The sequence below is a fragment of the Filicampus tigris genome, chromosome 17 (assembly GCF_054856515.1).
Source record: "Filicampus tigris isolate MCC_2025a chromosome 17, RoL_Ftig_1.0, whole genome shotgun sequence".
NCBI classification, from domain to species: domain Eukaryota; kingdom Metazoa; phylum Chordata; class Actinopteri; order Syngnathiformes; family Syngnathidae; genus Filicampus; species Filicampus tigris.
The window spans coordinates 14,632,555-14,660,098 of NC_141233.1; the positions used below are offsets into that span (position 1 = coordinate 14,632,555).

The 27,544-nt window shown below is 41.1% G+C and overlaps 4 protein-coding genes across 9 annotated transcripts in view; 2 read left to right on the forward strand and 2 right to left on the reverse strand.

The window, feature by feature from the left end:
* specc1 (sperm antigen with calponin homology and coiled-coil domains 1) overlaps nt 1-16,581 on the reverse strand; it is a 44,225-nt gene extending 27,644 nt beyond the window's left edge. For 2 of the 4 annotated variants that reach the window (XM_086057036.1, XM_086057034.1), the window contains exons 1-3: nt 16,446-16,581; nt 6,619-6,809; nt 6,378-6,513 (exon numbers count right to left, since the gene is read on the reverse strand). In XM_086057036.1, the coding sequence (XP_085913162.1) occupies nt 6,378-6,513; nt 6,619-6,786 (304 nt within the window). In that variant the 5' untranslated portion in view covers nt 6,787-6,809; nt 16,446-16,581. Of the gene's footprint in view, nt 1-1,687; nt 2,231-6,377; nt 6,514-6,618; nt 6,810-7,644; nt 7,791-16,445 lie in introns of those variants that run through there. The other 2 variants (XM_086057035.1, XM_086057037.1) reach the window with 2 other exon arrangements.
* The window catches only part of timm22 (translocase of inner mitochondrial membrane 22 homolog (yeast)), a 43,764-nt gene extending 25,083 nt beyond the window's left edge, over nt 1-18,681 (forward strand). The window contains exons 2-6 of one of the 3 annotated variants that reach the window (XM_086057095.1): nt 3,158-3,200; nt 17,001-17,198; nt 17,511-17,707; nt 17,975-18,047; nt 18,140-18,288. In XM_086057095.1, the coding sequence (XP_085913221.1) occupies nt 17,012-17,198; nt 17,511-17,707; nt 17,975-18,047; nt 18,140-18,216 (534 nt within the window). In that variant the 5' untranslated portion in view covers nt 3,158-3,200; nt 17,001-17,011 and the 3' untranslated portion in view covers nt 18,217-18,288. Of the gene's footprint in view, nt 1-3,157; nt 3,201-16,911; nt 17,199-17,510; nt 17,708-17,974; nt 18,048-18,139 lie in introns of those variants that run through there. The other 2 variants (XM_086057094.1, XM_086057092.1) reach the window with 2 other exon arrangements.
* A 60-nt stretch (nt 18,682-18,741) lies between these two features.
* Nucleotides 18,742-23,856, reverse strand: bkgd (beta-keto-L-gulonate decarboxylase). The gene is made up of 8 exons (XM_086057087.1): nt 23,354-23,856; nt 23,187-23,285; nt 23,001-23,074; nt 22,817-22,918; nt 21,561-21,737; nt 21,010-21,159; nt 20,316-20,432; nt 18,742-19,317 (listed from the first exon to the last, which is right to left on the reverse strand). The coding sequence occupies exons 1-8, from the start codon at nt 23,418-23,420 to the stop codon at nt 19,144-19,146; spliced, it is 960 nt and encodes a 319-aa protein (XP_085913213.1). The 5' UTR covers nt 23,421-23,856; the 3' UTR covers nt 18,742-19,143.
* A 121-nt stretch (nt 23,857-23,977) lies between these two features.
* Nucleotides 23,978-27,539, forward strand: LOC147133551 (uncharacterized). The gene is made up of 5 exons (XM_086057053.1): nt 23,978-24,175; nt 24,545-24,827; nt 24,914-25,029; nt 25,301-25,346; nt 25,625-27,539. The coding sequence occupies exons 1-5, from the start codon at nt 23,979-23,981 to the stop codon at nt 27,434-27,436; spliced, it is 2,454 nt and encodes an 817-aa protein (XP_085913179.1). The 5' UTR covers nt 23,978; the 3' UTR covers nt 27,437-27,539.
* Nucleotides 27,540-27,544: the final 5 nt, after the last annotated feature.

Genomic DNA, 27,544 nt, shown 5'->3' on the forward strand with positions numbered 1-27,544 from the left:
AGCAGTCGTTGCAGACTGCCTGTGATAATGACAGTCTTAACGTTGCACAACGCAACGTAACCCTCAGCCTTGCACTTCACAAAAAGCAGCCTCCATCATATTTGAATACACTTCTTCCCCTCCTATAATTCTTTGTACACTGTGCCTCCAGGAGCAGCTGCCAAGTGTCAGGGAGTTTGGTCACGAGTCTTCAACACAAACAATAAATAGAGATCAACAAAGAGTGGATGGAAAAATGGATGGCCTAAGGTCAGTTCCAGATTTGGGCTTTTTTGTCTGTGTATGGTTATTCCAGCGAGGAGGTACACTCTGAAAGCAGTTGGGTTAAAAATGACACAATTTTGGGTCAAAAATGGAACGATCCACAAATTGGTTCAAATTGACCCACGTTGTTGTGTTGTTTAGTGCAAAACAGCCCAATTTCTCGGGTTGTTTTGTACAAAACTACCAATTTTTGGGGTTGTTTTGTACAAAACTACCAATTTTTGGGGTTGTTTTCTGAAAAAAAAAACACACACACAAAAAGTTGGGTCAACTTGACCCAAGTAGTGCATCGGTCCATTTTTTACCCCAAATTGTGTTATTTTTAACCCAACTGTTTTTAGAGCGAACCGGAGAGCTGCCTATGGGCGAAAACCGAGAAAATGTGAAGTTGTCAGTCAGTCACTTCTCAAATATTGTTCATATATCATTTGACATGCCCAGAAGAAGAATTAAACTATTGGCATAATAAGTTATAGGCAAGGAAAACCGCAGCTGCTGACAACAAAATATGATTGAGACAATGGTTAGTTGCGTCAGCAACACCCTCCAGAAGCAGGACTGAAGTTCATGAGCATGGGTCAAAGTAGAGATGTTAATCTAGAATCATTTAAGGTTTCTTTAACATATACAAATCAATCCATTATATTTTGCACTAATACTAATTTCTACAAGTTCAGCACCATTATGTGCTTGAACAAACACCGCCTTTCAATCTGAACATTTGTCACCCATGTTTTAAAAAATGCTTTGCAAAACAAACTGGTACGGCTCAACCCACTGCTGTTCAAAAATATTCCTGAGTGTGCGTGTGGGTGTGGGTGTGTGCGTGTACTAATACACTACAGCAAAGATCTAGCAAGTGGGTTGTATTTTTGTCTGCATTTGTGGGTGTTTGAGATTTGTACATAACAAGACAGTAGGAGATATACACTACATTTTGGGCCCTTTTTTTTTTTTTTTTTTTTACACTTGTGAAGATATTTAACTTGCTGCCTTTGAGAGAGACTGTGAAATGGAAATCTGGTGCAGGCACACTTTGCTCAGGGCAGCGGAGAGATGAGAGAGCGACGCTCCTATCGCAGCTTCTCTTACTGGCAGACAAAGCGCACACTCCTTCCGTCCTACACTTGCAATGACGGACGACACAGAGGCGCACAAACAGACCGATATTAAGTGAACGCTGCCACGAAACAGGCAAAGCGGGCTTGATGTCGCAAGAAGACCTTATAAATGACGAATGGCCTCGATAGCTCCGGGGCATTTCTACCAGTGCTCATCAGTCAAAAACTTCTCTTTCAGACACGCAGTAACACATGACACACAAGTTAGTCAGCCTAGCATCATTAAGTCAACTCATCCATGTTAACTAAACAAAAGTAGTGTCACTAAGGTGTGGCAGACAAAAGGTACAATTGAAGCAGACCTGTTTCGCTTTCGTCCTGTCTCCCCGCTTGGTTCCCCATGTTGCTCCAATCTGCGACTCCCACACTCCACACGGTGAGGACAAATCCAACAATTTGTGGCTGCGGGGGAGTGATGTGTGTGTGTGTGGGGGGGGGGGGGGTGGCTGGGGGGATGTCAGCGTGTTCGCGTTTGTTCAGCATCCACAATCGCCAACACTCAGTCACAGTGAAGGAGAGACATAAGAAATTCTTCCTATTCTTCTTTCCCACTACGGGTCTTCTTTGAGGCGATCCTTTCCGGGAGTGTGCGATGGCGCGAGCGTGTCGGGGTGACTGCGCGTGTGTTGCGGAGGCAGACAACGTGTCCTGACAGCGAGTGGCTGCCAATGTGTGCCAAAGCACAAGTGTGCATATCCTCCACAAGGGTGACAGTTTGCTATGCCGGCAGACGGGTATGCAGGCAGCATCATATGCACATCATTACCGCTGCGATAACAACTGGATGAGGAGGTGTGGCTTCTCATACTTACACACAAACGCTCGCTCTCTCTCTCTCTCTCTCTCTCTCTCTCTCTCTCTCTCTCTCTCTCTCTCTCACGCGCGCACACGCAGAATTACACGCCACCTCTTGCCAGCCACTGGCGGAGCTAAACGGGGGGCTGCAGGGCACTGCCCCCCTCCACCTCCAAATATGCTTGTACCCCCCCAAGGTATCAGACCACATATTTTTTTCCGGGATTTTTTTTCCCCACATTTCCCCACGTAGGAACCATTCAAAGGATTTTCATCAGCATTTTCAGAAAATGTTTTGGGGTTTGTAAAAAAAATAATAATAATACATTTAAAAATATATAAAAAAAGAAAAAAATTCTAACTGCGCTAGTGTTGCCAGCCCATACTACGAGAGTGGTATTCCTTCCTCACACTACTCGGTACTTTAGTCATTCCCCACGTTCTGTATGCTGAGTTAAACAGCCATGCGAGGACCTACTGGGAAAGCTGAAGGGTTGTATAACTTGACGTTTCCTTACATAATAATCACTTTTTGGAACCAAATTTTCAGTTGCATTTTTAAAATCCGACTAATCTACTGATTATGCACAACGAATGCCATCATTATCCAAAAGATCACAGGGAGGCGTCTAACAGCAGCAGATCACTGATGAAAATAATCATGAAATACATAACCCTGCAGTCTCACAATAAGACAGCAACGCAGGTTTTAAGTGGAAGTGTTATTTTTGGTTCATGCGGATTTGGATGATAAAATAACTGTGGTTGCTCTAAGTCTTTTCCTGCCCACATCCACTTGGACAGTCAACCTCGCAACCGCTTCCAAGCCTATTCACAAGTCTCCTGAATGTTACATAAAGTCTGATTTCCATCTGCCTCTCTTAATATGCTGCTTTCGCCTCCACTTAAATCAGCACATCCACCTTTGGTAAACAAACATATCCATAATCCTGCTAAGAATGTTCTCCTCACCGCAGGGACTCCATCTCTGCTGGCACAACAGGCCCCTCTCAAGATGTGGTAAGACATTCCCTATCTGCCATGCCTCTATACGGACTTAACGGTCACAAGACAAGGCGCAAAATTCCAGCTGTGATGTCAAAAATGTACATAGCGACAGCGCAGACAGTGTACGCGTGCATAGTAAACAAGGCGACAGGTTTCATAGTGCGCCTTTTGGGTAGAGCAGTCGTGGAGATGTGAAAGTTCATTATCTGGTTGCGCATGTCGAATATATCAAGGACAACCAGCCACTATCTTTTTTTTTTTTTTTTTTTTTTTTACTATCTTTAATTAATATCTTTTAGTGCTTGTGTCAGTGTGCGTCGGTCACGGATGAGTGCGTATGCAGCCTGAGTCATCCCAGTGGACTGAGGCGTATGTGATTAATTCATCCGGCAGCTATGAGGGCCTCGACAACCATTGGCAAGGGCCACGTCTGACATCTCGGAATTAGTTGGGAAAACCTAAATACACCGGAGGTCAATAATACCCCTGAATCAAATCATCCTTTGCGTTGATTGCGATCAAAAAATACAGGATTAGGGTTCTCGGTCAAAACGGATTGACGGAGACAAAGGTTTTCACCAAATTTGACTCAGGAATGGATGATATACATGAGATAAAAAACCGTATTTGAAAATGTTTTTCAATGTACTGGATATTTGTACCCTCACCAGACTTGTTATTTATAGAGCGGGACAGTCTAGTCCTTCTCTCTCTTCCCCTTGCACCCTCCACAGGGACTCCTCCTCCAACGACTGAATTATTGATGAGGCACTTTAAATAAGTCATCGAAAACCTACTGTCGGACAACATGGTAGAATTGGTAAAGTGCCAAGTCGGAACCCATTAACAAAAATAACAGATTGGAAATCCTGCTGTGTGCCGGGGAACCTTATAAAGCTTCTTCACATTTGTGGTGTTAACCTCATCACCAGAAAATACATTCTGGGTGTTGAAATCAAATGGGATCAGGGATCAAATAAAGCATAGGGAATTGTTGCGATGAAATGTTTTCATAGATAATGTTTTGAAATAGTTTCGAAAGCTTAGAAAGTGAAAACTGGCAAAGATCCAGAACAGATCAGCCAGAGTCAGCTTTACTGATAGATTTGATGATTCTCCGCAATATTTTTGCTCACGGTTGTCATACTGTCAGAATCTAATGTCCGCCCAAGCCAAATGTATAACAATATACTTAAAGGGAAAATACAAATTTAACCTGTTATTTTTCTTCTACCGGAATGACAAATTAGCACATTTTAATTCTAAACAGGACACAATTGTTCCCATGAGCAACACCAATGTCCCTTTATATAACACACAAGATTTACTTGATGACAAAGAATTATTTAGTGAGATTCATTTCCTTGATGATGCCTGCTTACCAGAAATTGGTTCACAAAACTAGGCCAGTGTGAGTATCAGAGGAGGGATGAATTTATAATGCACCTTTTCATAATCAGCAATGATTCGGTGCCTTATTTTTCCTTCCTCAGAAGTGCAAGCGTTACTTGACCGTGGTTTTTCATCTCGTTTGAAGTCTCAACCCAATTATATTTACCTCAGCAAAACAGCCCCAAGAGGAAGAACTGCATTGGAGCTTCGAATCCACTTTGTGGATGAAACACCAAAACCAAAGTCAGAAACACGGAGAGTGTTCCAAATTAATGCTGCGAAGAACTACAATGAGCATTTTCCATACTCATAGGAAAACTGTACATAAAATCTTTTCAACTTACCCTATGTAAAAAAAAAAATAAAAAAAAAAACAGGAAGAAAAAAAAAAAGTGCTTTAACCTTGATCAGATAAAATACCGTGGCTACAATTGGGACTAATGAAGGATAGATAGATGAACGCGGGAGACGACTTTGAAGAAATGTATTCAATTAATACAATGAATGGGTAGGACGATTTAAGGCTTTTGATTTTATAATTCAACTGTAATCCAGAAGTTTGAAATGTATGAAAGGATTTGTAAACTATTCAGGTTAACTCATGTTCTGTTTACCATGTCATGTGATTGTATTTGCCCACTTCACTCACGTCTGATTTTTTTTTTTTTTTGTGTGCATATTTATCACATTTTACTTTTCGGATAATTAAGCCAATTTTATTCCCTCACAAAGACAAGCTAAGTAAGAATAAAGTGCAGTTTTTAGATGATAATTTTATCCAAAGCCTTCGAGCTCTAAAGGAAGAAGTAACTTTTTAGATGAATTTGTGGTTCATTCCGTCTGGAGTTAACCGAACACAGCATTTCATCATCATGCCTGGAGTCAAACACGGTGGTGGCAGTGTGATAGTTTGGGGCTGTTTTCTTCTTAAGGACCTGGATGACCTGCTGTAATTAACGAAAGAATTAATTCTGCCATCGACCAGGACATCCTGCAGGCAAATGTCAGCAGTCTGCATTTGCAACTAGCGATCAGAGCGGTTGGGATATTGAAACGTTTTGTTTTTTGTTTATTCTCATTCAAAGCCTGTTGCTTTGATCTGCAATGCACCGATGGCATTGGCAAAGAAAAGGAAACGGCATTTTAAGGCGACAAAGGACATAACTTCCTTCAAAAAAAAAAATTTTTTTCTTATTTGTAATTCAAAAAATGACCTGTTGACACAGCTAAGTAAATGTCAGAAGAGCAGAATGAAATTTCCAGTCTCTCTATTTTGGAATAAATAAATCCTGTGCGAACCAAAACATTGCACCACACTGCAGCCAACCTTTCTTTGAATGCTTAGGATTAGTGTGTGTGGCCCTCTAGTGGCTGAAATGGGAAATTGTACCATTAGCATCGGTAAATCCAGAATCACACAAGAGCACATCCCTCAACCAAGCTGTATCTTTTCATGGCACAACAATGGCGAAATGACACTTCACTATTTTTAAGTAGTCAGTGTACAAACAACTTATAAAATATTATGGATTTACTTTCCCCTAAAAATAACTCAACAAACAGTCATTAACGTCTACCCTGCTGACAAAAAAGTGAGGGCTATATACTGTGCTGTCCCACACACAAAAAAAAACAATTAAATATTGACAAATATATGAGGGGTGTAGTCACTTTTTTGAGATACTGCTTGACAAATACAAATGCCAACCATGAACACAGAAAACCCTCAAAGTACAAAACTTTATTATGCTGGGGATGTTCATAATTATTTGAAATTTTGTGACCTATCTGGCTCACCGGTTTGACTGCGGGGGCGGGCCTCGGCAAGATCCGAGATGGCTCCGGTGGTCACGGTCTTCTTCATGCGCAAGCCCGAGGCAGCAGCTCCCAGTGCGGGCTTTGTCAGAGCATCATCACTGTTGGCTCGTTTAAGCTGAAAACATCACCGCTGTTAGTAGCAATAACATCAGTCATCCGTACGCGTTTGAGAAAAAGAGCGAGTAAGATCCCAGCTCTAAGCTAGTTTCGGGGGCATCACCCTGCTCAGTCGCTGGTCTGAGGCCAGAGTGTTGGACGATCTGGAAGTCCTCATTCCTGTCGAGGTGCTGCTGGAGCATGAAGAAGACGGAGCAAATGAAGCCTGCTTAGCTCGCTCCTGGACTCCCGCCTTGGGCAGCCCCAACTTGGTGGCACCCGTTTTCATCATGACTGTGTGATAGTTGACTACACCTGAGGGAAAAAAGAAAAAAAAAAAAAAAAAAGATAATTTGAATGTCTATTAGCAACTGAAAGGCTAAAATGAACGTTTTTCCTTCAATGTAGAACAATAGTTATTCTGAAGCGCAAACAGATAATTTACAAGATTGGTTTTCAGACTTATGGGTCTGCAAAATAATTTTCATTCATATTGTATAATTATTAAAAATGTATAACTACAAATGGGCCTCCTTTCTTTTCATAATGGAAAAAAAAAACCACAGTGAAAATGATTCAGCTCGTCACTATTTCCTTTTTTTCGAAAAATACTTCCTACAGGGACTGGAAGAGTTGCTAGGTTGGTAACATTAACTGCACTTTTGTAATGTTAGTGGAAGCAGTGCACGCCAATTTAATTGAAATGAATTTGCTTCGGCTACTTTATGTTAAAAAAAAAAAGGTCCTGTGTGTTGAACTGAAGTTAGGAGAGTGTCCTTAGAAAAACGCCTCCCCTGTATAGTGGTCCCTGAACAAAAGCTTTGGGAGTCCCTTGTTAAATCAAAGCTGAAGTTTTAGCCTTTGTCCTTTGTGGGGCAGTATAGAGCTAAATTGACACATTCGCAAAACACTAACACCAAGATAGAATTTTTGCAGTAAATGATCGTTTCCTGTAAATACCACACATTGATAAAATTGTAATAGGTGACACGTATGCTTCCCCTGAGCAAATGCAAAAAAAACAACAAAAAACATTAGTAATACCAAGAAAACATCCATGCAAGACAAGCCTGAGGGTAGAAATTTAAGTAAATAATTTCCCGTTTGAAGTTCCAACAAAATTGTACCAGCGCCAGTTAATAAGTCTCACCTGACAGGTACGTAGAAGGCGGAATCTACACGAGCATCATTTTTTGGAAGAAAAGCGGGCGGCTGCCATAATGTCCCTATTTTCCTACTCCAACAGGATGTGGTTACAGGCTGTGACTGTGACGGCGAGAGGTTGGCCTTCAATGTCTAAAAAGGAACATAGTCAGCTGGCCTGAGTAGATGTGGGAAATGGAAGGAAGTGGGAGTGCACTTAAGAGAGGAGAATAAGTGTGGTTCATAGTTGCATATACCCCAGGGGGGTGGCAGTGTCATTGATCAGGGTCGCAGTAACTTGAGCCTTACACTCTAATCACAATTTTGGGTCAGAAATGGACCGATCCACTAATTGGATCAATTTGACCCACCTTCTTGCATTGTTTTGTGAAAAAAAAATAAAATAAAAAACTACCCATTTTGGGTTGTGTTTGCAGAAAACAACCCAAAAAGTCGGGTCAAATTGACCCAAGTAGTGGATCGGTCCATTTTTGACCCAAAATTGTGTTATTTTTAACCCAACTGTTTTTAGAGTGTATGAGTAAATGAAACCGTGTGCAATTTTCTCATTTGGATTTTAATGACCAATATTACCAGTGTTATTAATTAGTGCTTAAAAACAAAGTCTAAAAACTAAAAAAAAAAATAAAAAATGCAACCAGTTTTTTTAACGGATTTTTTTAAGTCACGTCTTCATACGAAAACAGGCTAGTCACCTTTCAGTGGACTCGAACCAAGAATAGCTTGTTCCTCTTCTCTCAACTATTTTAGCCGATGTATGTAATTTGACTAGAAAAGTTGGCATTGCACAACATTTCCCTTTACGGTACATTTGAGTACATATTCAAATGAAATGTAATCATGTTTACGTGTGCGAGCACAACTGTGATCTGATCACGATTGTACCGTTGACTGTCATGAGAACCTGACTCCAAGTCCTCCGTCTTCTCGCGTGGTCCAATTGTAGTTCAAGCTCAAACACATTTGAACTAATTTGATGCCTCGCTTGTCATCACAACGGCTGCCGCCGTGCCTCGTCCACACGAAGAGTTCGGATGAAAATGTTGGCACCACTTTATATTTTGAAATATTATAGATTAGAAGTATTTCTACACATAAAAAGCAATGGGTCGTAAGTCATTTTCATACTCTGGTTCACTGCAATTTTTTCGCGGTGGGCTGGAGGTGAAATACGGCCTTGCTGTAACTTTCTGTGGCAATTGGAGGCCAACTCCTCCGGAGCCAATACTGTGTCCCACTTATTTTACGGTGGCCTAGTTAAGATCCCAAATGTCTGGGAGACGACCTGAGATTAGCCGAGAGCAGCTTCAATATTAGAAGCCGATCTCTGTTAAGTTCTCTGATGGGATCAATGTATTATTTTAAATAGACATTATAAATACAATATAAAGTATACCTGATACAATGCAAGGAATGATGGTCGTATACCACAAAATAAATATGACGACGTCCCGTTTGAACATAGGCTTGTGAATATTTTTTTTTTTTTTAAACGTTCATGCAAAATTGCTTTTGTGACTGCAGTCATATGTACTGTGTGTACTTTCATACGCCCTATGCTATGCTGCCTCGGGGAAAATAGCTGCTTCTGAACTCAAGCGCTGGGGTCAGATAAGAGGAGACAACGGCAAGCGAGAGCACTTATCTCCTTGGGTGTGGATGAAATAATCTTCCATCTGAGGAGTGTGGATTGTTTGCAGACAGGACAGGGTGGTGTATTCTAATCACAGGAGGAGGCTCGACATTGGTACACTTAACATGTAGCTCACGAAAGCAGTTCCCGCTAACAGATTCAATACGTGACGACGTTGGCATGTCCACAGGATGTCTCACCCGCTTACGTTTAGGATCCGGTTTATTTTTTTTTATCTTATCCATACTGATAGATGTGAGCGCACTACAGCTCGTCTGACGGAAGCCATACGTTATGAACAAAGCTGATCGTTGGAGGACTTTCACAAAAGCTGTCAAACAAACGTGACATGAGCATCGGACGGCAATGTTTCCCCAGCCGCTGTTGAATAATGGAAAACGAAAACTGCTCAGTGGCTCATCTGAGAACGGCGTTCCGCCTCAGACATGCACATTCCCACCCTGCTGCAGACAAACATGAGAAACGTGGCAGAAACAGGGCTGGCACGTTTGCAACTTATTATGTCAATTGACTCGAAGCTATTAATTAGTCTTTCCAATTTTCCTATTACAACATGATGCCTGCCAATAACACTTCTCTATGCCAATACGAAAGACAGTGATGAGAAACCATCATAATGACGACTATGAGCTTCAAAAGCAGCCTCAAAATTCAACACAAAAGTAAGGAACAGGAAATACGTTTACATATGTTTACATATGAGGTCTTTTACTTTTACTTACTGAGAGGAAGTGTCAAAATAGCTTGCATCACTTATAGATTAGCCCGTTATAAACATCTCTGAACAAATAGTTTAATGTAGTATTTTTGATTTACCATGTCGACTCCAAAAAAATATGCGAAACGTTTTGGGGATGTATAGCATCAGTAAGGCCAGTGTTCCTTAATGTGAGGGCGGGTCACTTCACTGTGGAGGGTTCTGACTTTTTACGCTCTTCCAGTCTGTTGTGATTTGGATCCCACATGCTATGGTATGCCAAGGCTGTCGCATGTGGGTAGAATGCAAACTGCGCTTTGGCGAGGAATGAAACGGGCCTTCGATTGTGGCGAAGAAGCTAAATTTGGTCTGACCACACCCCTGCGTCGCTACACAAACTGTTCACAACCAAGCTACGCTTAACGCAACACACGCTTGAAGAACAATTCAATATTCACTTAACAAGAAACATACGCGTGTGAGACTGGGCCTTCGCGATTGCTGAGTTGATTGTTATTTTGGTCTTATGGCGATAACTTTTTGACACCTTTTTAGTTCCTCAGTTCTAAACTATCTCCATGCAGGTTTTAAGGTTGTTTGAAATATTTTTTAAAATATTGACCCACGAGTCAAGCATTCCAAAGTATATCGGATGAGGATTCCTGCCATCAGTGCGGCTGCCTGGAAAAAGTGGAATAAAACTGTTCTTTTTTTTTTTATTTCCGTATCGTGTATTTCTTTTCCCACTATATTGTATTGTATACCCCCCAAAAAAAACGGAGTCACATTGACCACTACTCATGCACAATGGTGGTGATTCAGCTGAGTGGGTGGGCGGCTTTACAATACGGTGCAACCACACATCATGCTAACACCGCGGTCACATCGTAAACACGTTAGCACATTCAATGTCAAGTTGACGATCCATTGAGTGAAACCTCTCTCTCGTTTTGTGTCTCATTTCCGGACACACTGTCCTCTTGTGATGCAAAAGTATAAATACAAAGTCATTATAACAATTCACATTTACCAAAGGTGACAAATCAGCTGTCGTGACACCAACACTCATTTTACAACAGCACAACATTAGATCATGAGTTCAAATTGCGGCAACTAAACACTTGACTGTCTGAACCATTTCCAATACGACACATTCGAAATGAACATTAACATTTATATCGTAGCTAAAGCTAGGGAGGTGGTCTTCTCAGAATCATGACCTCAGCTAAAATGAGAGCAGAAGAATGTATTATTAGCCTCGCGCTGCGAGACAGTCTCCGTGTTCCTCTTTAGTCTGGGGAGATGTGAAAGTGATACGCGACCAGACGCAAGACTCTTCCAAAATCATAATCAAGGAAGTTGGGGAATGCGTGGAAATTTGCGAGAATGCAAATATCAACCTGCCAATAATTTTAGTGCAGCTACACTTGATTTGCATTGAGAGCCGCCGGCTCCGGCTGGAATCGACCGAGGCCTTTCTAACTGGAGTGTTCCTGCTCTTTTCCCCCTTCATGTGTGCGCTCTTCCAGCTTCCTCCCACAGACCTTCATAATTCAAATAGTTGTTTGTCTCTGCATGTGTGCATGGTGACAAACCTTGGCTACACCCTGCTTCTCATTCCTGGTGGCCCTTCTGCAGTATTGGATGAATTTATGGACTATCATAACAACACTTGCCAAGTGTGTGCTTTTTTTTTTTTTTTTTTTTCCTCCCAGGTGAAGAAATGAATTTTCTAGTGAACCCAAACACCTCTCAGATCAGTCAACAATTGCATTTAGTACCACATACAAATATTACTCCGTCATTGATTCAAAAATGGGAGTTAAAAATACATTTAAATTAACATAGGTGGTCTATTCCTCATTTCAGGTTTAGTGGTATAGTGTAATATTGCAAATAAGAGAAACTGGGTAGCGTATTGGTGGGTAATGCAGGGGCGGAGCTAAGTTGCGGCCAGGGGCGTGGCCCACACCACCTCACATCTAGGGGGAAAATTTGATAGCTGTGACATTTGAGTAGTTTTAGGTTAGCTTGCTTAACACCATAAAAGTGTAAAAATCGTGAAGTAAAAATATAACTTTTTTAAAGTTGAAGTCAACCCAAACATATTTTTTGCAAGAATATGTTCCCCTCAGGCCCACTAGTTGAAACATGGCATTCTGATAAATTTTGCATGTGTGGAATATAAGTTAAGCAGCACAATGCACTTGTTTTTAGTGCTGGGGGGGCGGCCATTTTGTTTTGTGTCAACTGAAAATGACATCACAACTGCTCACAACGACCAATCATGGCTGACCTGTTTTCTGAATCTGAGCCATGATTAGCCGTTGTGAGCAGTTGGGATGTCATTTTCAGTCGACAGAAGACAAAATGGCCGCCCCCCCCCAGCGATAGCTCAAAACGAGTGGATTAACACTTATCCATAAATGCAATATTTATCAGAATGCCCTGTTTCAACTAGTGGGCTTGCATAGAACATACTGTATTCTTGAAAAAAAAAAAATGTTTGCGTTGACTTTCACTTTAAGTTCATGTATTTGATTGAATTGAATTTTCAATTAGCCAAGCACATGCTTCAATGATTCCTTAATACGTGATAATATTCTTAGTCGCACGCTTAGCAATGACTGATGTATTAGACTTTGTCACTTCACAGCAGTCACATTCACGCATTAGGTCACCAAGTATGATCAAGCAAACACTAACTAAAATTCTCATGCAAAGTTCATGAGCTAGAGGCTGTGTTTCAAGTTTTTTTTTTTTCGAGCCAGGCTCCCCAGTGTGCTCGACTTCCTGCCCTGATGGTGTCAAACTTGGGAGTCCGATAAACAGCCTCAGCCACGTTGCGGAAACTTCGGCTTACTTTGCTGCGTGCATTTCGAGTGAGTGGGCGGATTCCATAGAAACACTTGCGCGGCATCCATGTGAACAAAGCTCAATGACTGACTTTCCACAATGGAGCAACGTAATGCACGGGCCAGGCCAAGGAGAGTTCCGCTGCAGCTTCTCTCCCATGCCCTCCCATTTTGCATTTGATCATTACCTCTCAGATAAATATTTCACATTTTTCCCAGCCGGTGCTCACATTACACGACAACTTGCTTGTCCTGTTTACCATGAAGAGACAACCTAATAATATCTACGCATCTGTCACCTTTAACACATTCTCCGTGTATTCAGGCAAGTGTAAAAACCAGACATGTCAGCTTCACGTCAAATGCGATCTTGGTGATCCATTACAGAAGCGGCATTCCTTGGACAATGCTTGTCAAGTATGCGTTGTTGTCCCCCCCCCCCAGGTGAAGAGATAACTCGCTCCTAGTTAATCCAAACATGTGGCAGATGGAAAATAAATACAGACTGACACTTTGAAAAAAATTTTTCAAAGATGATCCAAATAATTGAATATTACATTTGAACGCAAGTCAGTGATTCTTTCTCTCTCTCCGGACAAACCTAGCTTCCTGCGCACTGGCAATTCTTCCTCAAAGTGAGTCACTGTTGCCACTGAAGAAAATATTTCCGATGAAACGATTCATGTGGTTATATAACTAAAGTACAACATTGACAGCCGCGCTACTGTCAAGCAAGGAGCTCCTGTCCATTTCGCTATTTGCTTTTGCTCAAGGGCAGGGCCTTCAACAAGTCAGTTTATATGATTTATTACATCATCCTCCGACCGCATTTCATAATAGCCAGCCTTCCACCCTCTGTACCACATCACAAGGTCACATCATCGCTGCATGTACACGAAGGACTGGAGCGCAGCGGCTAGTTCGCTACTCACTATGCTGTTATTATTTTTACATTGAGGAGTTGCAGACATCCGCCGAGACAAAATTTTGAATTCCCTGTATTGGATGGGGGTATTCAGTTCCTCTCGCGGCGAACAAGTCTTCCACACCACCGGGCATTGTCTTGCGCCACTTGTAGTAAGGGCAACTGAACATGGGTCCTTCCCAGATAGCCCATATGCTATAAATAGCAAGCAAAATGACAGGAACTGCCTGGGTAATGATTCAAACAGAGGATGAGAGTAGCCAAAGAAAAAAAATAAATAACACAGAGGCTCACGTCTCCAGTTTCCACAAGGACATGCCGAGTCTAGTGCAGTATGCTTCAACGACATCGTTAAATTAAGAGAAATGCGGCAGAATCGTACAGGTGATTTGAAAATCATCACACTGAGCGCAGACAGAAGTATCTTTACACACTCAATACGGTTTTCATTTCAAATGTCAAAAGATATTCAACTCTGTCCCATTATGTGTTCTGTTCCAAAAAGCAGACTTCCAACTATTTCCACTTCTGGTGTGGCTAACCATAAGGGGTGGGGAAAAAAAAGCTTTATTTAGCTCCAAACAATATTTACATTGACCATGCCGTAATACTTGGTGCATATATCTTTTTTTTTTTTTTTTAACGCCTCACTCTGACATTTTCAAAAGTAGCAAGAGAAAATTGGAAGCTCTCGTTTGTTGCCCAGTTGGGTTCCCCAAAATATGCCTGCAAGATCCACTCAATGCTTAGTCTCGTCCTTCAACACAACACTGTCATATAAAGTCACTCAGAATTTGTGAACAGGGTGTACAAAGTCTCTTTACAATTCAAAACATTTATCGCAAATGCAAACGGTGAAAGTTCATCCGTTTTTAATGACATTTTTGAGCATTTGTGTATTTTGTCCTGTTCAATGAACCGCCGTAAAATGGGTAAGAAAAGTCACAGTGTGTATTGTGGTTTATTGGAACTAAATCAGACATGCTAACTCAGCGAGAGGAAAGGATTCATTTAAGTTATCCACAATCATGTCTGCCATTTATGGAAACAAGGCCAGTATTGGTTAAAGACAATACTGTACTTGTATATATCAATATCAACTCCACAAAAATGCACATTATCCATTACAACTCATATCCAAACCAACAAAGAAAGTACAGCTTTTCACCCATACACATCTTTAAACTTTACGTTACAGGGTACACAAGGTACTAATTACATTAATTAAGGCTATGGCAGTAAACAAATGAATAACACCTCTGTGGTCATGCCAAATGGGTTGCTGAGTGAAAGAAAATGGGCCTTTAAAAATGTGAACAGCAAGCTTTCACTGACAAAGCACATTAAAAACAACAGTGCCTTATTTTGGAAGCTTCACTAATGAGGAACAAACGGTTGGACGACCACGTAAATAAGAACAGGCACTATTTAAAATGTGAGGGGACTTTAAACAGTACTCATTTGCATCTAGAGCAGAGATGGGCAACTGGCGGCCCGTGGGCTGCATTGCAGCCACAATCTAAGTGGGCCCTTGATTAATAAAAAAATTAAAAAAAAAAAAAATTTAAATTACAAGTCCCCCCAAATTCTTCCAAGAACGCTGATAAACATTCAATATGTTTTCCACGAAATACAGGGAGGAAATGGGAAAAGGAATCCTGGAAAAACCAGGGGGGGAGAAAACAAAATATTTTCTATAAAATCAGCTAATATACAAATTTGTGTGTGCCGAACTGTGAATATGCGACTGTAGTTTTAAGTTGTAATATCACCAGTCACCACCAGATGGCAGATATGGCTTACTTGAGCTTTCACTGTGTCTTGTACTGCCCTATACTACGTGAGTAGGTCTAATATTTTTTGACGGATTTGGAATGATATGCAGGAGATAGTATCTCAATATTAAAATTCGGAATGAGTTCATGTTTGTAGGAAAAAAAAAGCACAACACGTGTTCTTGCACTTAATTACGGTAATGTTTGTTTGCTGTTCAGCAGTTATGTGCTGTCCTTACATAGTAATAAATAAATAAAAAAATAGTAATTAGACATTGCAGTGATTCCTGTTATTATTATGAGGCGTGTAATTATGAAAACAATCATTTCAGCGACAACAAACAATTTTAAAACTTCTTGCCATTCATGTAACAGAACTAAAGGCATGCAGATTTCAATTGAATTCATAACTAAAATAACACGAGATCATCATTATTTCAGTATACTTTTTGTGACTTTGGTGGGTGTGGTGATTGTTTTTTCCCCCATCTAAAACACGTGTCTTATCTCAATAAAGGTTGTGAAACAATTGAATAAGAGCATTAATGTGTCCCAAGACGACAATATAAAGATTCCGTTCTTGCAGCCAGTCACACTGTGGCACATAGCGCATAAACGGCGTTGCCCGTCCTCTGCGTCTGCTGATACCGTTCAAATATTATATTTCCATTAAATCGAACATGCGCGTCTCCAGTTACGAGCCATCTGTCATCCGAGTTAAATTAACATTAACGTCGCTGCAGCTTTTCCCGTTCTCAGCACAGCACACCGAAAGGCAAAGTTAATACAAATTGACAAAAGACACACAATGCACAAGAGCACAGTCCAAGGTCTGAGAGAGAGAGAGAGAGAGACGAGAATGTGTTATTTGCGCTTCTCACCTGTTTGTGGTACTGAGGTGTTGCTGTTGTCGGGCCAGGATGCAGCCGCCTCTACCGCCTCCAGTCACCAAGACCAAGTCACAGCTGGCCGCCGGATAGGTGGAGCGCGTGGCGCAGTACTCAAAGTGGTTTATGGGAAATGTAGTCAACGCGGGTCGCCGCTGCGTCGTAGCCGTCGTGCCGGTCCGTGGTTGTACCTGTGGTATAAATATGTATTTTAGATAAGATAAAATAACTATAATAACAGTGCGCGAATAACCCTAATTAAAGTGTCATATTGGCCTAAATGTGATGATATGAAACCCATTTACAATGAATGACGCCACATCTGATCTGAAAAAAATACGGTATTAATTGCATATTTAAAACACGATTATGCAGAATTTTTCTAGTTTTGAAATCAAATTAACAATAGCCAAAATTATTACGAATGGAACGAATCAGCCCCTGCTCCTCCAACACTACATTTACTTAAAGCGCTGTCATTGATAAACATGGCGGCCCCCACGAGTGCTGCAGAGGCTTTCGTGTCTGATTCTAAAAGTTCTCTTTCAGCTGGTCCGAGCATGGAAAGCCCGCCGATTCAGTACAGTATGGTCCTGGATCATCTCATTGGGGACAAGAGGATCGTGAAGGACTTGAATCCCGGTGTCATGGGGGGACTACCTGTGCCTCCCAAAAGCGAGGAGCAAAAGAGGATAGAGAGGGCAATGGAGAGCTGCGCTTTCAAGTCCCTTTTGGCCTGCGTTGGAGGTACATTAAATGCAATTTATTAAGGTTATCAATGCATCGTGTCTAAAATGAAACACATTTGTGGACACGCCATTGTTTTGTCTTCTATCATTGCTTCTACCGGCTCCTGTCTGGTCAGAAGGAAAATAATTACGCTCAAATTAAAGCGGGGATGCACTTTGAACTATGGCAACTGTTAAAATGATAAAATCACCCTACAAATGAACTCAATTTAATCGATAAGTTTGGAATACGTGCCATTATTATAATGAAAAGCTTAAATTCCTAACCAGTCATTGTTTACATCTTTTATTGTTTGTTTGTTTTGCACAGGGTTTGTCCTCGGGGGAGCGTTTGGTGTTTTCACTGCAGGTATAGACACCAATGTTGGTTTCGATCCCAAGGATCCACTGAGGACCCCCACTGCACGAGAAGTCCTCAGAGACATGGGCCAGAGGGGCATGTCCTACGCTAAGAACTTTGCCATAGTGGGCGCCATGTTCTCCTGTACAGAGTGCATCATAGAATCGGTATGATCACAGCACAAGTCCTTATTTTGTGCACAGAATCCAGGATACAATAAAGCAGCGCCCCTCCCAAATATGCGTGAAACTCAGCACGGATAAAAAGATAAATGATGGCACAGAAGAAGTCATAAAGCATATAATATTTTCTTGTGCATTAACTTTCCCCACTCTGAATTCACTTTACAAGGTCTTTTAAAGACAGTGAAGTTAGTTTCCTCTATTTTAGCAGACTCAGACAAAGTTGTAACATTTGTCCAATTTTATTTACAGCACAGAGGCAAATCAGACTGGAAGAATGCAGTGTATAGTGGCTGTATCACTGGAGGAGCAATTGGCTTTCGAGGTATGTAAAAAGCCATATTTACATAGATGATGTCTGTCTGTCTGCTTTTTTTTCCCCTTATGTCCAACACTTGTATTTTTTCACATTTGTAGCTGGTCTGAAGGCCGGGGTCCTGGGATGTGGAGGCTTTGCCGCTTTTTCTGCAGCCATTGAGTATTATCTGCGGTGAAGCACTAAAATGGCTCTGTGGACAAAGAATCAGCCCTTCCGGATGAGCATGCGCAGACCAACTATAAGAGACGTCGGCCTATTGATCTGCAAATGGAAGAGCGGAGCAGAAACCAACTAGAATTATGATTGGTTGGATTTCTGTGGTTGTTTTAAGTGGACAGAAAGACATCATACTCACTGTCTTGTTTTTTTTTTTGTTGGCAGATCAGATTGTGTCAACTTTTGTCAATATTTTAAGAATGAGGAGTTGGAGAAATTTTTTATTTTTCCTTTCAGTGAGTATTTATATGAAAACTATTTGCTAATTTCAGCACTTATATTTTCCAATTTATTGGAATCTGTGACCACAAAACAGCTCATCGATGTAAATATGTTTTCTTTTTTTTTTCTTTTTTTTTTAAAGTAGTGTTTGTCATGTGTTGTGGCGTGCCACAAACATTAAATTCACATTAGATAGCCTCGAGTCAATTTTCTTTATTTAAAGAACTCCGGCTTGGAGCATGCAGAATTGCTCAATTTCGAAGAACAGAGGGGTTGGCTCTTTTTTTGACATTTTGATAGATACAGTATGCAAGTACGAGGTACCAAATGAACTTATTTTTAAAATGGTTTATTAATCCGGTGGGATATTCCAAATTACAAAGTGCAATTATCTTATACAGAAACCTTCTGAATATCTCCACAAATACAGTACACTGATTTTCAACATGTAAAATTAAAGCAGCACTGGGCAAGAATTCAACCGTACTCATTTTTTTTTCTCAACTCTTTTGATGAAAGATTGATTTACAAGTGTCCACATGGCACCGCCATAATCAACAAAAACTCCCATATGACACAGTGTTGCTTTAAATTGTTAGCGTTTCACCAAAATGACCATTTATACTGACTTATCATTAATACCGGTGCACCATGCAGTTTTTGTTTACTCTCTTCCAACTGCATGTGTTTCTTTGGGCCTGTCGATGCGGTACATGAACTCTGCAGCCGCAAAGTAGCCCAAGTACTCCACGCTGTCAGGTGTGGTGTCTATGTAGTAGTGGCCACCTTCTCCATGGTGACTGAAGCAGTGGGTGTGCTCCACACGTAGGTCAAGTCCCTTAATACAAAGCACCCAAATGGTCATTGAAACTGACGATTGGGTTAACAGCAGCATTGTTTTCACTAATGCAGTGATTCCCAACTACTTTGCCGTGGCACATTAGGCCTTAAGAGATTACTACAAATAATGTGTGTTTTTTTTTTCATCCACAGTATGCCAGGACAAGAGTTAGCAAGTCTTATCTCATGTAAGTAAGTGGCATTGAGTCGCCAAAGATGAATAAAAATGACAAAAACAAAGGCAAGACGAAAGAGCGCGGAACTGAGGCGACCATCTGCGCCATTTTGGTGAGTCCCCAAAAACGACTATTTATTACTGGAGTGTCGTTGTGGACGTTCTCTGCCTCTTGTTCTTGCTCTTTATTATGCTGCATCTGTTCCAGTAGACTACAGTACTGCCCAGCGGGTTGCGACACAACATAGTACTACAGTGAACACATCTAAATTCGGACTTGCTTGTATACTGTGAATACCTCAAAATAACAATCGGGCGCAAATGGTAATCTGTGAAGTAGCGGGGGTTCAATGTACAGTATATCCTTTTTATGGCATTATTTTTTGGAGGTGTTCTGTGAGATTTTTTTTCCCTCATATACAGTACAATATGTATCTTGAAAATAATAAAAGTTGGGAAACACTGCACAAATGTACAGAATTGTGGAAAAGTCTTACGCCACCACTAGGTTTGTTGTTTTAATCACTTCCATGGCATTCTTTTGAAATAAAATCGTGAATATAAAGACAAAGTTGAAGATTTGAAAAAAAAAAAATCTCTCTATGAACCAGCAAGTAGCTACCAATGAGTTGGGTTTTTTTTTACGCTCTATTGCTTGACATTCTAGGTACAAATTTTATGTACATCACCGTGTAGTCATTATAACATCTCTAAAACAAATCATCTAATGGTGGCCTAAGACTTTTTTCACAGTAGTATAGGATAAGCGGTTTGGATAATGGATGGATGGATATTCATTAATTGATGAGATATTCACTCACAGGATCTTTGGATACAAGCACCGACTGGCAGATGAGTGGGGCGTTCACCTCGAAGTGTTTGAGCCAGTTGTTGACCTCTTTGTCGGAAGTGAGCGGACAGACCGAGAACTCTCTTGGCTGTGAATAAACGGTCAGCATGAGTCTCACTATGCCCATCTTTCCATACAGTGAGTATGCATTTTCCCGACAATTTAAAAAGGTTCCCAGGTGTCGAAATATAACTCACCATCGAGACATGCTTTTGTAAAAAATAGACCAGAAATATAAAAAATGATAGGACACTGTTCACACCCCATTTTTGGCTTGAAGAAACTGGCTCATTTGAGAGGCCCCGCCCCATATACTGCTGGGCCGATGGAGAGTATAGAATTCATCCCAAGTAAGCGACTGTGCGAATATAGAAAAAAAAAGTGACTGCAAACTGCCGTGGAAAAGCGGACCAAACATAAATATCAGCCACCCTCACCGCGTGGACAACTTCACTAATCCGTCCATGCAACAAAAGGCTTTGCATGTGAAAAAATGTTCATAAATAAGCATGTAAAAGATTTACTTGGTTGTTTCATTTCACAATTGATGTGTGGGCAGGGCAGGCACGCCAGAGACTCAACTATTTATACACAAAAAGTCAATTTTCCATAATATGTCCCTTTAATCTCATTTAAAGGTACTGCATCAGGATGCTCATATTTACCATGATGTGGATTTTAGCTTTCCCCTTCTGGATGATGAACGTGCCCCCCAGAGCCAGGCTTTTATCAGGGTACTGAACCTCCAGAGTCTTCCTCAAGGCCGTCACAATGCTGTGCTCTCCCGTTCTCCTCTTGGCCCGCACCTCAATGACCTGTGAACAGAAGGGTACGGCTGTCTAGCAATTCAACGCGGTTTGTATGAGCAATTTGCGCCCCCTTGTGGAATCCTTGTTAAAGCTCAACTTAATAAACACCCACTTGAGGTCAACCATGTCCCAGGAGCGTTGAACTTAAACCACATCGTTGGGGGGAAGAGATCATACATGAAAATCATGGACGATTTCGCATTAACGGAGGCCAGAGGCAACATTTGTGAAATTACTGTACATGACGATCAAATCCTTAACATAAAAGCAAGCAAGTACACGTGACACACAGCGTCCAAATTCTTACAATAATTTTTTTTCTTTTCATTTGTATAATACAAGATTTTTTTTATTCATTCATACTTTGCTTTTGCTCTATTTGTAGTAGTTACAATCATGATCATCACCTTCCCTGGCTTCCCCTCACAAGCGTAAAGATTCCCCAGCAGTCCGAAGTTGCAGTCAGAGAATTTGTCACTGTATCTTTCTTGCAGACACTGGCCATCAACTGGATTGATAGAGGAGAAGTAGCTGCTGTTCACTGCAGGCCTTCCATCGGCTTCAGTCAGAACCAGTGGCATCAACTGGGACAGCAAAATATATACACTATGTCAAAGGTCAGTTTGATTTGTTTAAAAGTGAAAGAAATTCTAATAAGTTGCCTTTTCTTGTCAGTACAGCCTAAATGGTGACACAGTTTCAGGGAATAGGACAACGGATAATGACCACAACTATCAGTTTAGTAATAAACCTTTTGGAGTCATTTACTTAGCTTTAGCCCATAGTTCACACAGTATTTCCAAACTATCAGTCATGCCCACTATGCTATTTTTCAGTGACCTATAGAAGCAGTTATGAGTGAAGCCATTTTCTATTGCCTATTACCTGGAACACAAAATCTAGCAATTAGGTTGATTCCCAAAAAAACAAAGAAAAAAAAACAGATGCTATGCTAAATAGTTAACATTTTACTTCAGTTGTTATTTTTACAATTAATCACTCGTGATTTGGTTCATAATTAAAAATGAAGAAAAAATAAGACTGAGCGTTGTAGTTTTTTGATTTGTTTTCATTTTAAAATACCACACTAATTACACTTAAAAACCTCCATCCATCTTTTATACTGTAACGCTTGTCGTCATTAGGGTCAACTGTTATCTGAAGCCAATCCTGGCTGACTTTGGACGAGAGGTGGAATTTGTTCGAAACAAGCATTCACACTCAAAATTCACACCTATTGACAACATTGCGTTTTTTTTTTTTGGCTTTTTGCCAACTTTTATTACAAAAGATGGACCGCCATAATGCATGATGCAGCACAAGACTTCTGAACGTTGCCGAATTACACGCAAAGCAGTGAGACTTACTGTAATTAATTAAGAATTACTGTATGCACTTTCACTTGTTATTAAGGTTAGGTAGGTAGACTTTTTTGTTGTATTACATCTCACACTGGTTAACTTCTTTTTTTGTTGTTAAAAAGTGATGATTCACTCAGGAAAATTTGTTTTGAAATCCAAATAAATCTGATCTCCAGGTTCCATTGTACATGTTATGTGAATTACAAAACTAACAGTGACAGCTCTAAAATGGTGGTTGGAGATTGCCAATGTTCAAATTAAAAAAAATTGCAATCATTGCTGAAAATATTTTAGGGGACTACCTCAGCATTAATCCCCACGATCCTCGCGGGAACGGCCCCTGCACCTAGGATGAACGCTCCTGGTAGCTCCAACTCCCTTGATATAGCATTCATGTCATATTCCTAATAAGAAGCAAAAAAAAAAAAATGGTCAACACGCCAACAGATGCTCTCGCATTTCTGGGTGACTTGTAGACAACAGTACCTTGTGCTTTTGAACCAGAGGAACCAGGTAAGGTACTCCTCCCACATCTGTGACCCGGGGACTTCCACACAAACCTGAGGTTTGAGGTAAACATCACATGGTAAACAAAAGTGCACATATTTAAATCTTATACTTATATTTAATGTGTGTAAGGTGTGTTTTGTCATTGTGTAAAAGTAACCTTACCCTTAACAGGAAAGTTGAACGGCTGTTTAGTGAGATCAGGACATTCCACCACGCTCACCTTAACTTCTGCAAAGTTATCTTCCAGCCCTGTTTGTAATACTGCAAACAATAATAATAGTTTGATTCTCTCGTCTGACCACGTACCATGTATTTGTTCGAGTACTTACCGGAACGCAGTTCCTCTAGGTTTGGGACATGCAACTGAACCTTTTCAGTTTTGCTAACATCTGCCATGATGTCTATTTGAGTGCAAGTTAAGCGAGGAGACGGGAAACTGGAAAAGCGTATTTTGACCGTGTCTGGGTTAAGGACGATCAAAGAGTAAAATAAAGTAACTAGATTTTACTTATCATGTACGTGTGACATCGCCTACGCTGCAAGGCTATGCCTAAAATATATCGAATGTATTTCGTCCAGGGCAAGTATTACTGTTGTCGTTTGTGCAGTTTCACGTTATTTTTTGTCGTATGGGACTTCAAAAATATATTCAGTGGCGTGCGTATAACGGGTAGACGAAAACAGAAGTAAAAGTATGAGGGTCTTCTCTTGACATTTTTATTCTTTGGTGAGCGTTGAGGAAGTCACGTGACGCGCGTCGCACAACCTACTTCCTTGTTTATTATCCGGAAGCACGCGTCAAGCTGACTACGTAAAGTTTACTTATTGTGAACCGCCTGTCTGTTGCTTGAGCTGTATAAACGAGATGTCATAATTTTATGGCCATCCAGGAGTTTGCTCATTTCCGACATGAATTAGACTAAGGACCAACTAACTATCTAAAGAAAGCCCAAAATGTCAGAGACACACAATGTTGGTGATGATGTTGGTTTGACTCAATCTGATGCCTTGGCTGAGGCGTTGTCATCAGGCCACGCCGTCCTGGAAAGGTTTCCTCCCGATTATGTGAAGAAAATATCGCAGTACCTCGAGTGCTCGGCAGGACCGAGTAGCCAAGATCGCAAACCCGAAGCCCCCAATGAAGTCGACAGGTACAGTGTTTTGCAACCTTATTAGTCCAAGCCACATATTTACTGCCTTAGAAAAATCTCACGGCACATCAACCAAACAAAAATGCCAAGAAAATTGTATCAGTGGTGCCGTGAGATGCGTCTTTTCCCATGAAAATGATTGGAAATGTCTTCAGTCGTTTCAGCCCCTCGCCCCCCCCCCCCAAAAAAAATGTGGGTGATGTTTTTTTAATGAGAAAAATAGCATTATATTATAATTCATAAAACCATGCAGTAATTGTGTCATTAAAAATAAATGAATAACATTTTTTCTCACACGTTCTCCTTGAGAGAACAACTTCCTTAGCAGCACACTTACTTGTTTGTGAATTTGTGATTGTTTCTTTGCAGTGATTCGGGAGACAGCCTGTTTATAACCCAGTTGCCCGTGCCTCAGCCCGTGAGAACAGTCAGACGCAGGAAATCATCACGGCACACCTTTTCCACTGAGCTAGACGTCAGTGGTGGGGACACTTCATCCTCCCTCAGTGATGACGCTGACCATGAGACGAGCAGAAAGAAGAGAAAGAAAAGAAACATAAAGCTGCCAAAATACAGCTTCTCTTTTCTCCCTGGAAGGAGATGGAAGCCAGGCAGCACTCAGTTACGCACAAAACAGAATCTAAAATTTCACGTAAGGATCAGCCCGGGTTGCATCCTTGTATGTTAACATTTTGCAACTTTTATGTTCCTTCAATATTTGATATTTTCTGCTTCCAGAATTACGTGATGGGGGGCTTCTTTAAATGTGTCGAGTTGTGGCAGGGAGCAGAGGATTTGCATGAAGGTCTACCAACAGTTGACCAAGATGATGACGACATATCACCCTTGACCGAGTGAGTATCTTTACATTATTACATGTAGTCATCATACTCAGTTATTCACAAACGCACATTTTTCGTCAAGTTACCAAGTAAGAGCTCCGACTTCAGTGCGTCATTGCACTTCCCAGTGGCTGGGTTATTTTGGCAAAAAGGAAGTGATAACTAAAGACAGATATTAACACATGTTCTCACTTTTCTTTCCATCAAGGTGTTACATGTATTTTTTAATTACTTAAATGAGAACAATTGTTTTATAATAGCAAATTAATCTGTACTCTTGCAGAGATGACGGAGAACACAAATCTGGTGACGAGGACATCAAAGTGGTGGTAAGCAAACTGACGCTCTCAACAAAAAAAAGATGGAGGGAATTAATGTGGGAAAAGAAGATGAATAAAGCGTAAGATTCAGGGATTAAACACGCACAAATTTGACAATTTTAAATCAAGTGTTTTGTCTGCATTTTTAATTGTGGATACTTTGTTTACACACTGTGTCACAAACACACATATAACTTTAACTGACGTCGACTTTTGTCATAGCAAAATTCATATTGTTTTTCCCTATAAACAGCATGAAATTGATCCTCGTTGTTTTTTTGCTGCAGGGAAAAACACTTTTCCTGGCAAAATCCAAAGCAAAGTGGCAGCAGCCCTGGTATACACCACTACAGTGTACCAAGCAACATCAGGAAGAGGAAGAAGTTGTTACTCAAGCAAGGGAGAAAATAGATCAAATATCAAATGAGGTGCCCACGTCAAGTATGCCCAAAAAAAAATCCTTTTCAACTTGTAACGATCCTGCCCTGCTGGGAAATAATAAACCACAAAGAAATAATGTGGCGGAAACCCAAACACCAAAAAGAAAGAGGACTCTTTTCCCAAAAGTAACCCCAGAACTTGATGATGCGGAAAACACAACCGGATTTGCGCTATTCAAACAAGACGACTTTGCCTCTGAAGAAGGGAGTGATTGGCAGTCCGGGCGGGAAGAGGGAGAGGATGCTGCATCGTTTGTAACCATGGAAACCACCGAAGCCGGTGCACAGGCTCGCGATGGGCTGGATCATCATGAAAACAGAATGGACGACTTTTCGCATGTTACGAACTCTCCGAGGACAGAAGATAATAGCAGAGGAGGGGGCGACGTCGCCTCGGTGAAAAAGAAAGAAAATAACAGACGAGAGAAGGAGCGAGTCAACTTGGAGCTCGACCCCAGCGTAAAAGAAGATGCCATGTGTTCCTTCAGTCCAGGTGAACTCACAGAGAAAAAAAAGCAAAGGGAGGTTGACGAGTTCTCACGTGTGGTCAGCGAACCTCTACATGATGAGAGGCAGGGGAAAAAGAAGAAAAAAAAGAGGTCACATAAAGAACCAGAGAGTTTAGACACGACGACCACTTCTCAAGAAACGGCGAAAAGAAAACAGAAGTTCCCCGGAGATGACTTTCGCCGGAAATCTCCCAGTGATGCTCTACCTTTACACAAAAGTGAAGAAAAAATGCCTTCCTGTATATCCGAGGGAGTAGACGTGTTTGACGCTCCAGACGGGACCTGCTGCGCTGCTGACGGAAATGAAAAAATGAGTGGAGACCAGGATGTGCAACTGGTCAGCGGGAAAAAGAAGAAAAAAAGAAGCAAAACAATCCCAGAAGTGGATGACTTTGTGTCTGGACTGGGAAACAGAACCAATGGGACCTCTTCCTCCCTTGTTGCTGATGTGGAGGAAAGCAGTGCTTTGGAGGCAGAATTACACCGTAGAGTCAAGAAAAAGAAAAAGAAGTCGGCTGACCGCCGGAGCGCCGAAGATTTTGTGGGCGCGTCGTGTCGCCGTGCCTCGCCTGAAAACATTCCTGTGGTCTCGGAAGGTAAAAAGAGGCGAAATGACGGTCAGGTGGCGACGCATGTGGAGGGACGGGAAAGCACGGCTGGTTGCGCTTTTTCCAAACCTGATGAGGTCAAGGTAAAGAAGAAGAAGAAGAAGAAGAAAAAGAAAAAGCATAAAGATCAAGCGCATTGTGAGACCGAAGAATCCCGAGAGCCCAATTCATCACTTAATCAAGCTAACTATGCTGAAAGTTCTCCCGGTGGCGCCACACGTAATGACGACGCGCTGAACGTGACCGAAGACACGGAAGCACCAGACATGCCTGAAGGCGACACATTAAACGATTTAAAAGGCAGCAAGAAGAAGAAGAAGAAGAAGAGAAAAAAAACGCACACAAATGAGGCTGCGATTGAGGAGTTGCTGTGTGATGAGGACGTTCAACATAAAAAGGCAAAGAAGGAAAGACATCCGTTAACACCCAATCTCAACCCTGCGACGTCAGACACTGATTCACTGTTTCAATTGTCACCTTTAAGCAGTGTCAAGAAAAGCAAACACAAAAAGACTTTCCTCACACACCATCTATACAACTAATGAGAGTTTTTTATTTTTTGCATTTTCTTTCAGTGTTGATAATTTTGATAGGCATAGATTCAGTGTGATTCAACAATAAACCTGACCTTTTTGGAACTTTTAATATTT

Excerpts from the sequence above, each read along its gene's own strand:
- bkgd (XM_086057087.1), bottom strand. The coding sequence starts at position 23,420 with ATGGCAGATGTTAGCAAAACTGAAAAGGTTCAGTTGCATGTCCCAAAC. Across the intron at positions 21,738-22,816 it reads TCGTGGGGATTAATGCTGAG|TTGATGCCACTGGTTCTGAC; the intron begins GTAGTCCCCTAA and ends TTGCTGTCCCAG. Across the intron at positions 20,433-21,009 it reads AAGCTAAAATCCACATCATG|CCAAGAGAGTTCTCGGTCTG; the intron begins GTAAATATGAGC and ends GTTTATTCACAG.
- LOC147133551 (XM_086057053.1), top strand. The coding sequence starts at position 23,979 with ATGTCAGAGACACACAATGTTGGTGATGATGTTGGTTTGACTCAATCT. Across the intron at positions 24,176-24,544 it reads GCCCCCAATGAAGTCGACAG|TGATTCGGGAGACAGCCTGT; the intron begins GTACAGTGTTTT and ends GTTTCTTTGCAG. Across the intron at positions 25,030-25,300 it reads GACATATCACCCTTGACCGA|AGATGACGGAGAACACAAAT; the intron begins GTGAGTATCTTT and ends GTACTCTTGCAG.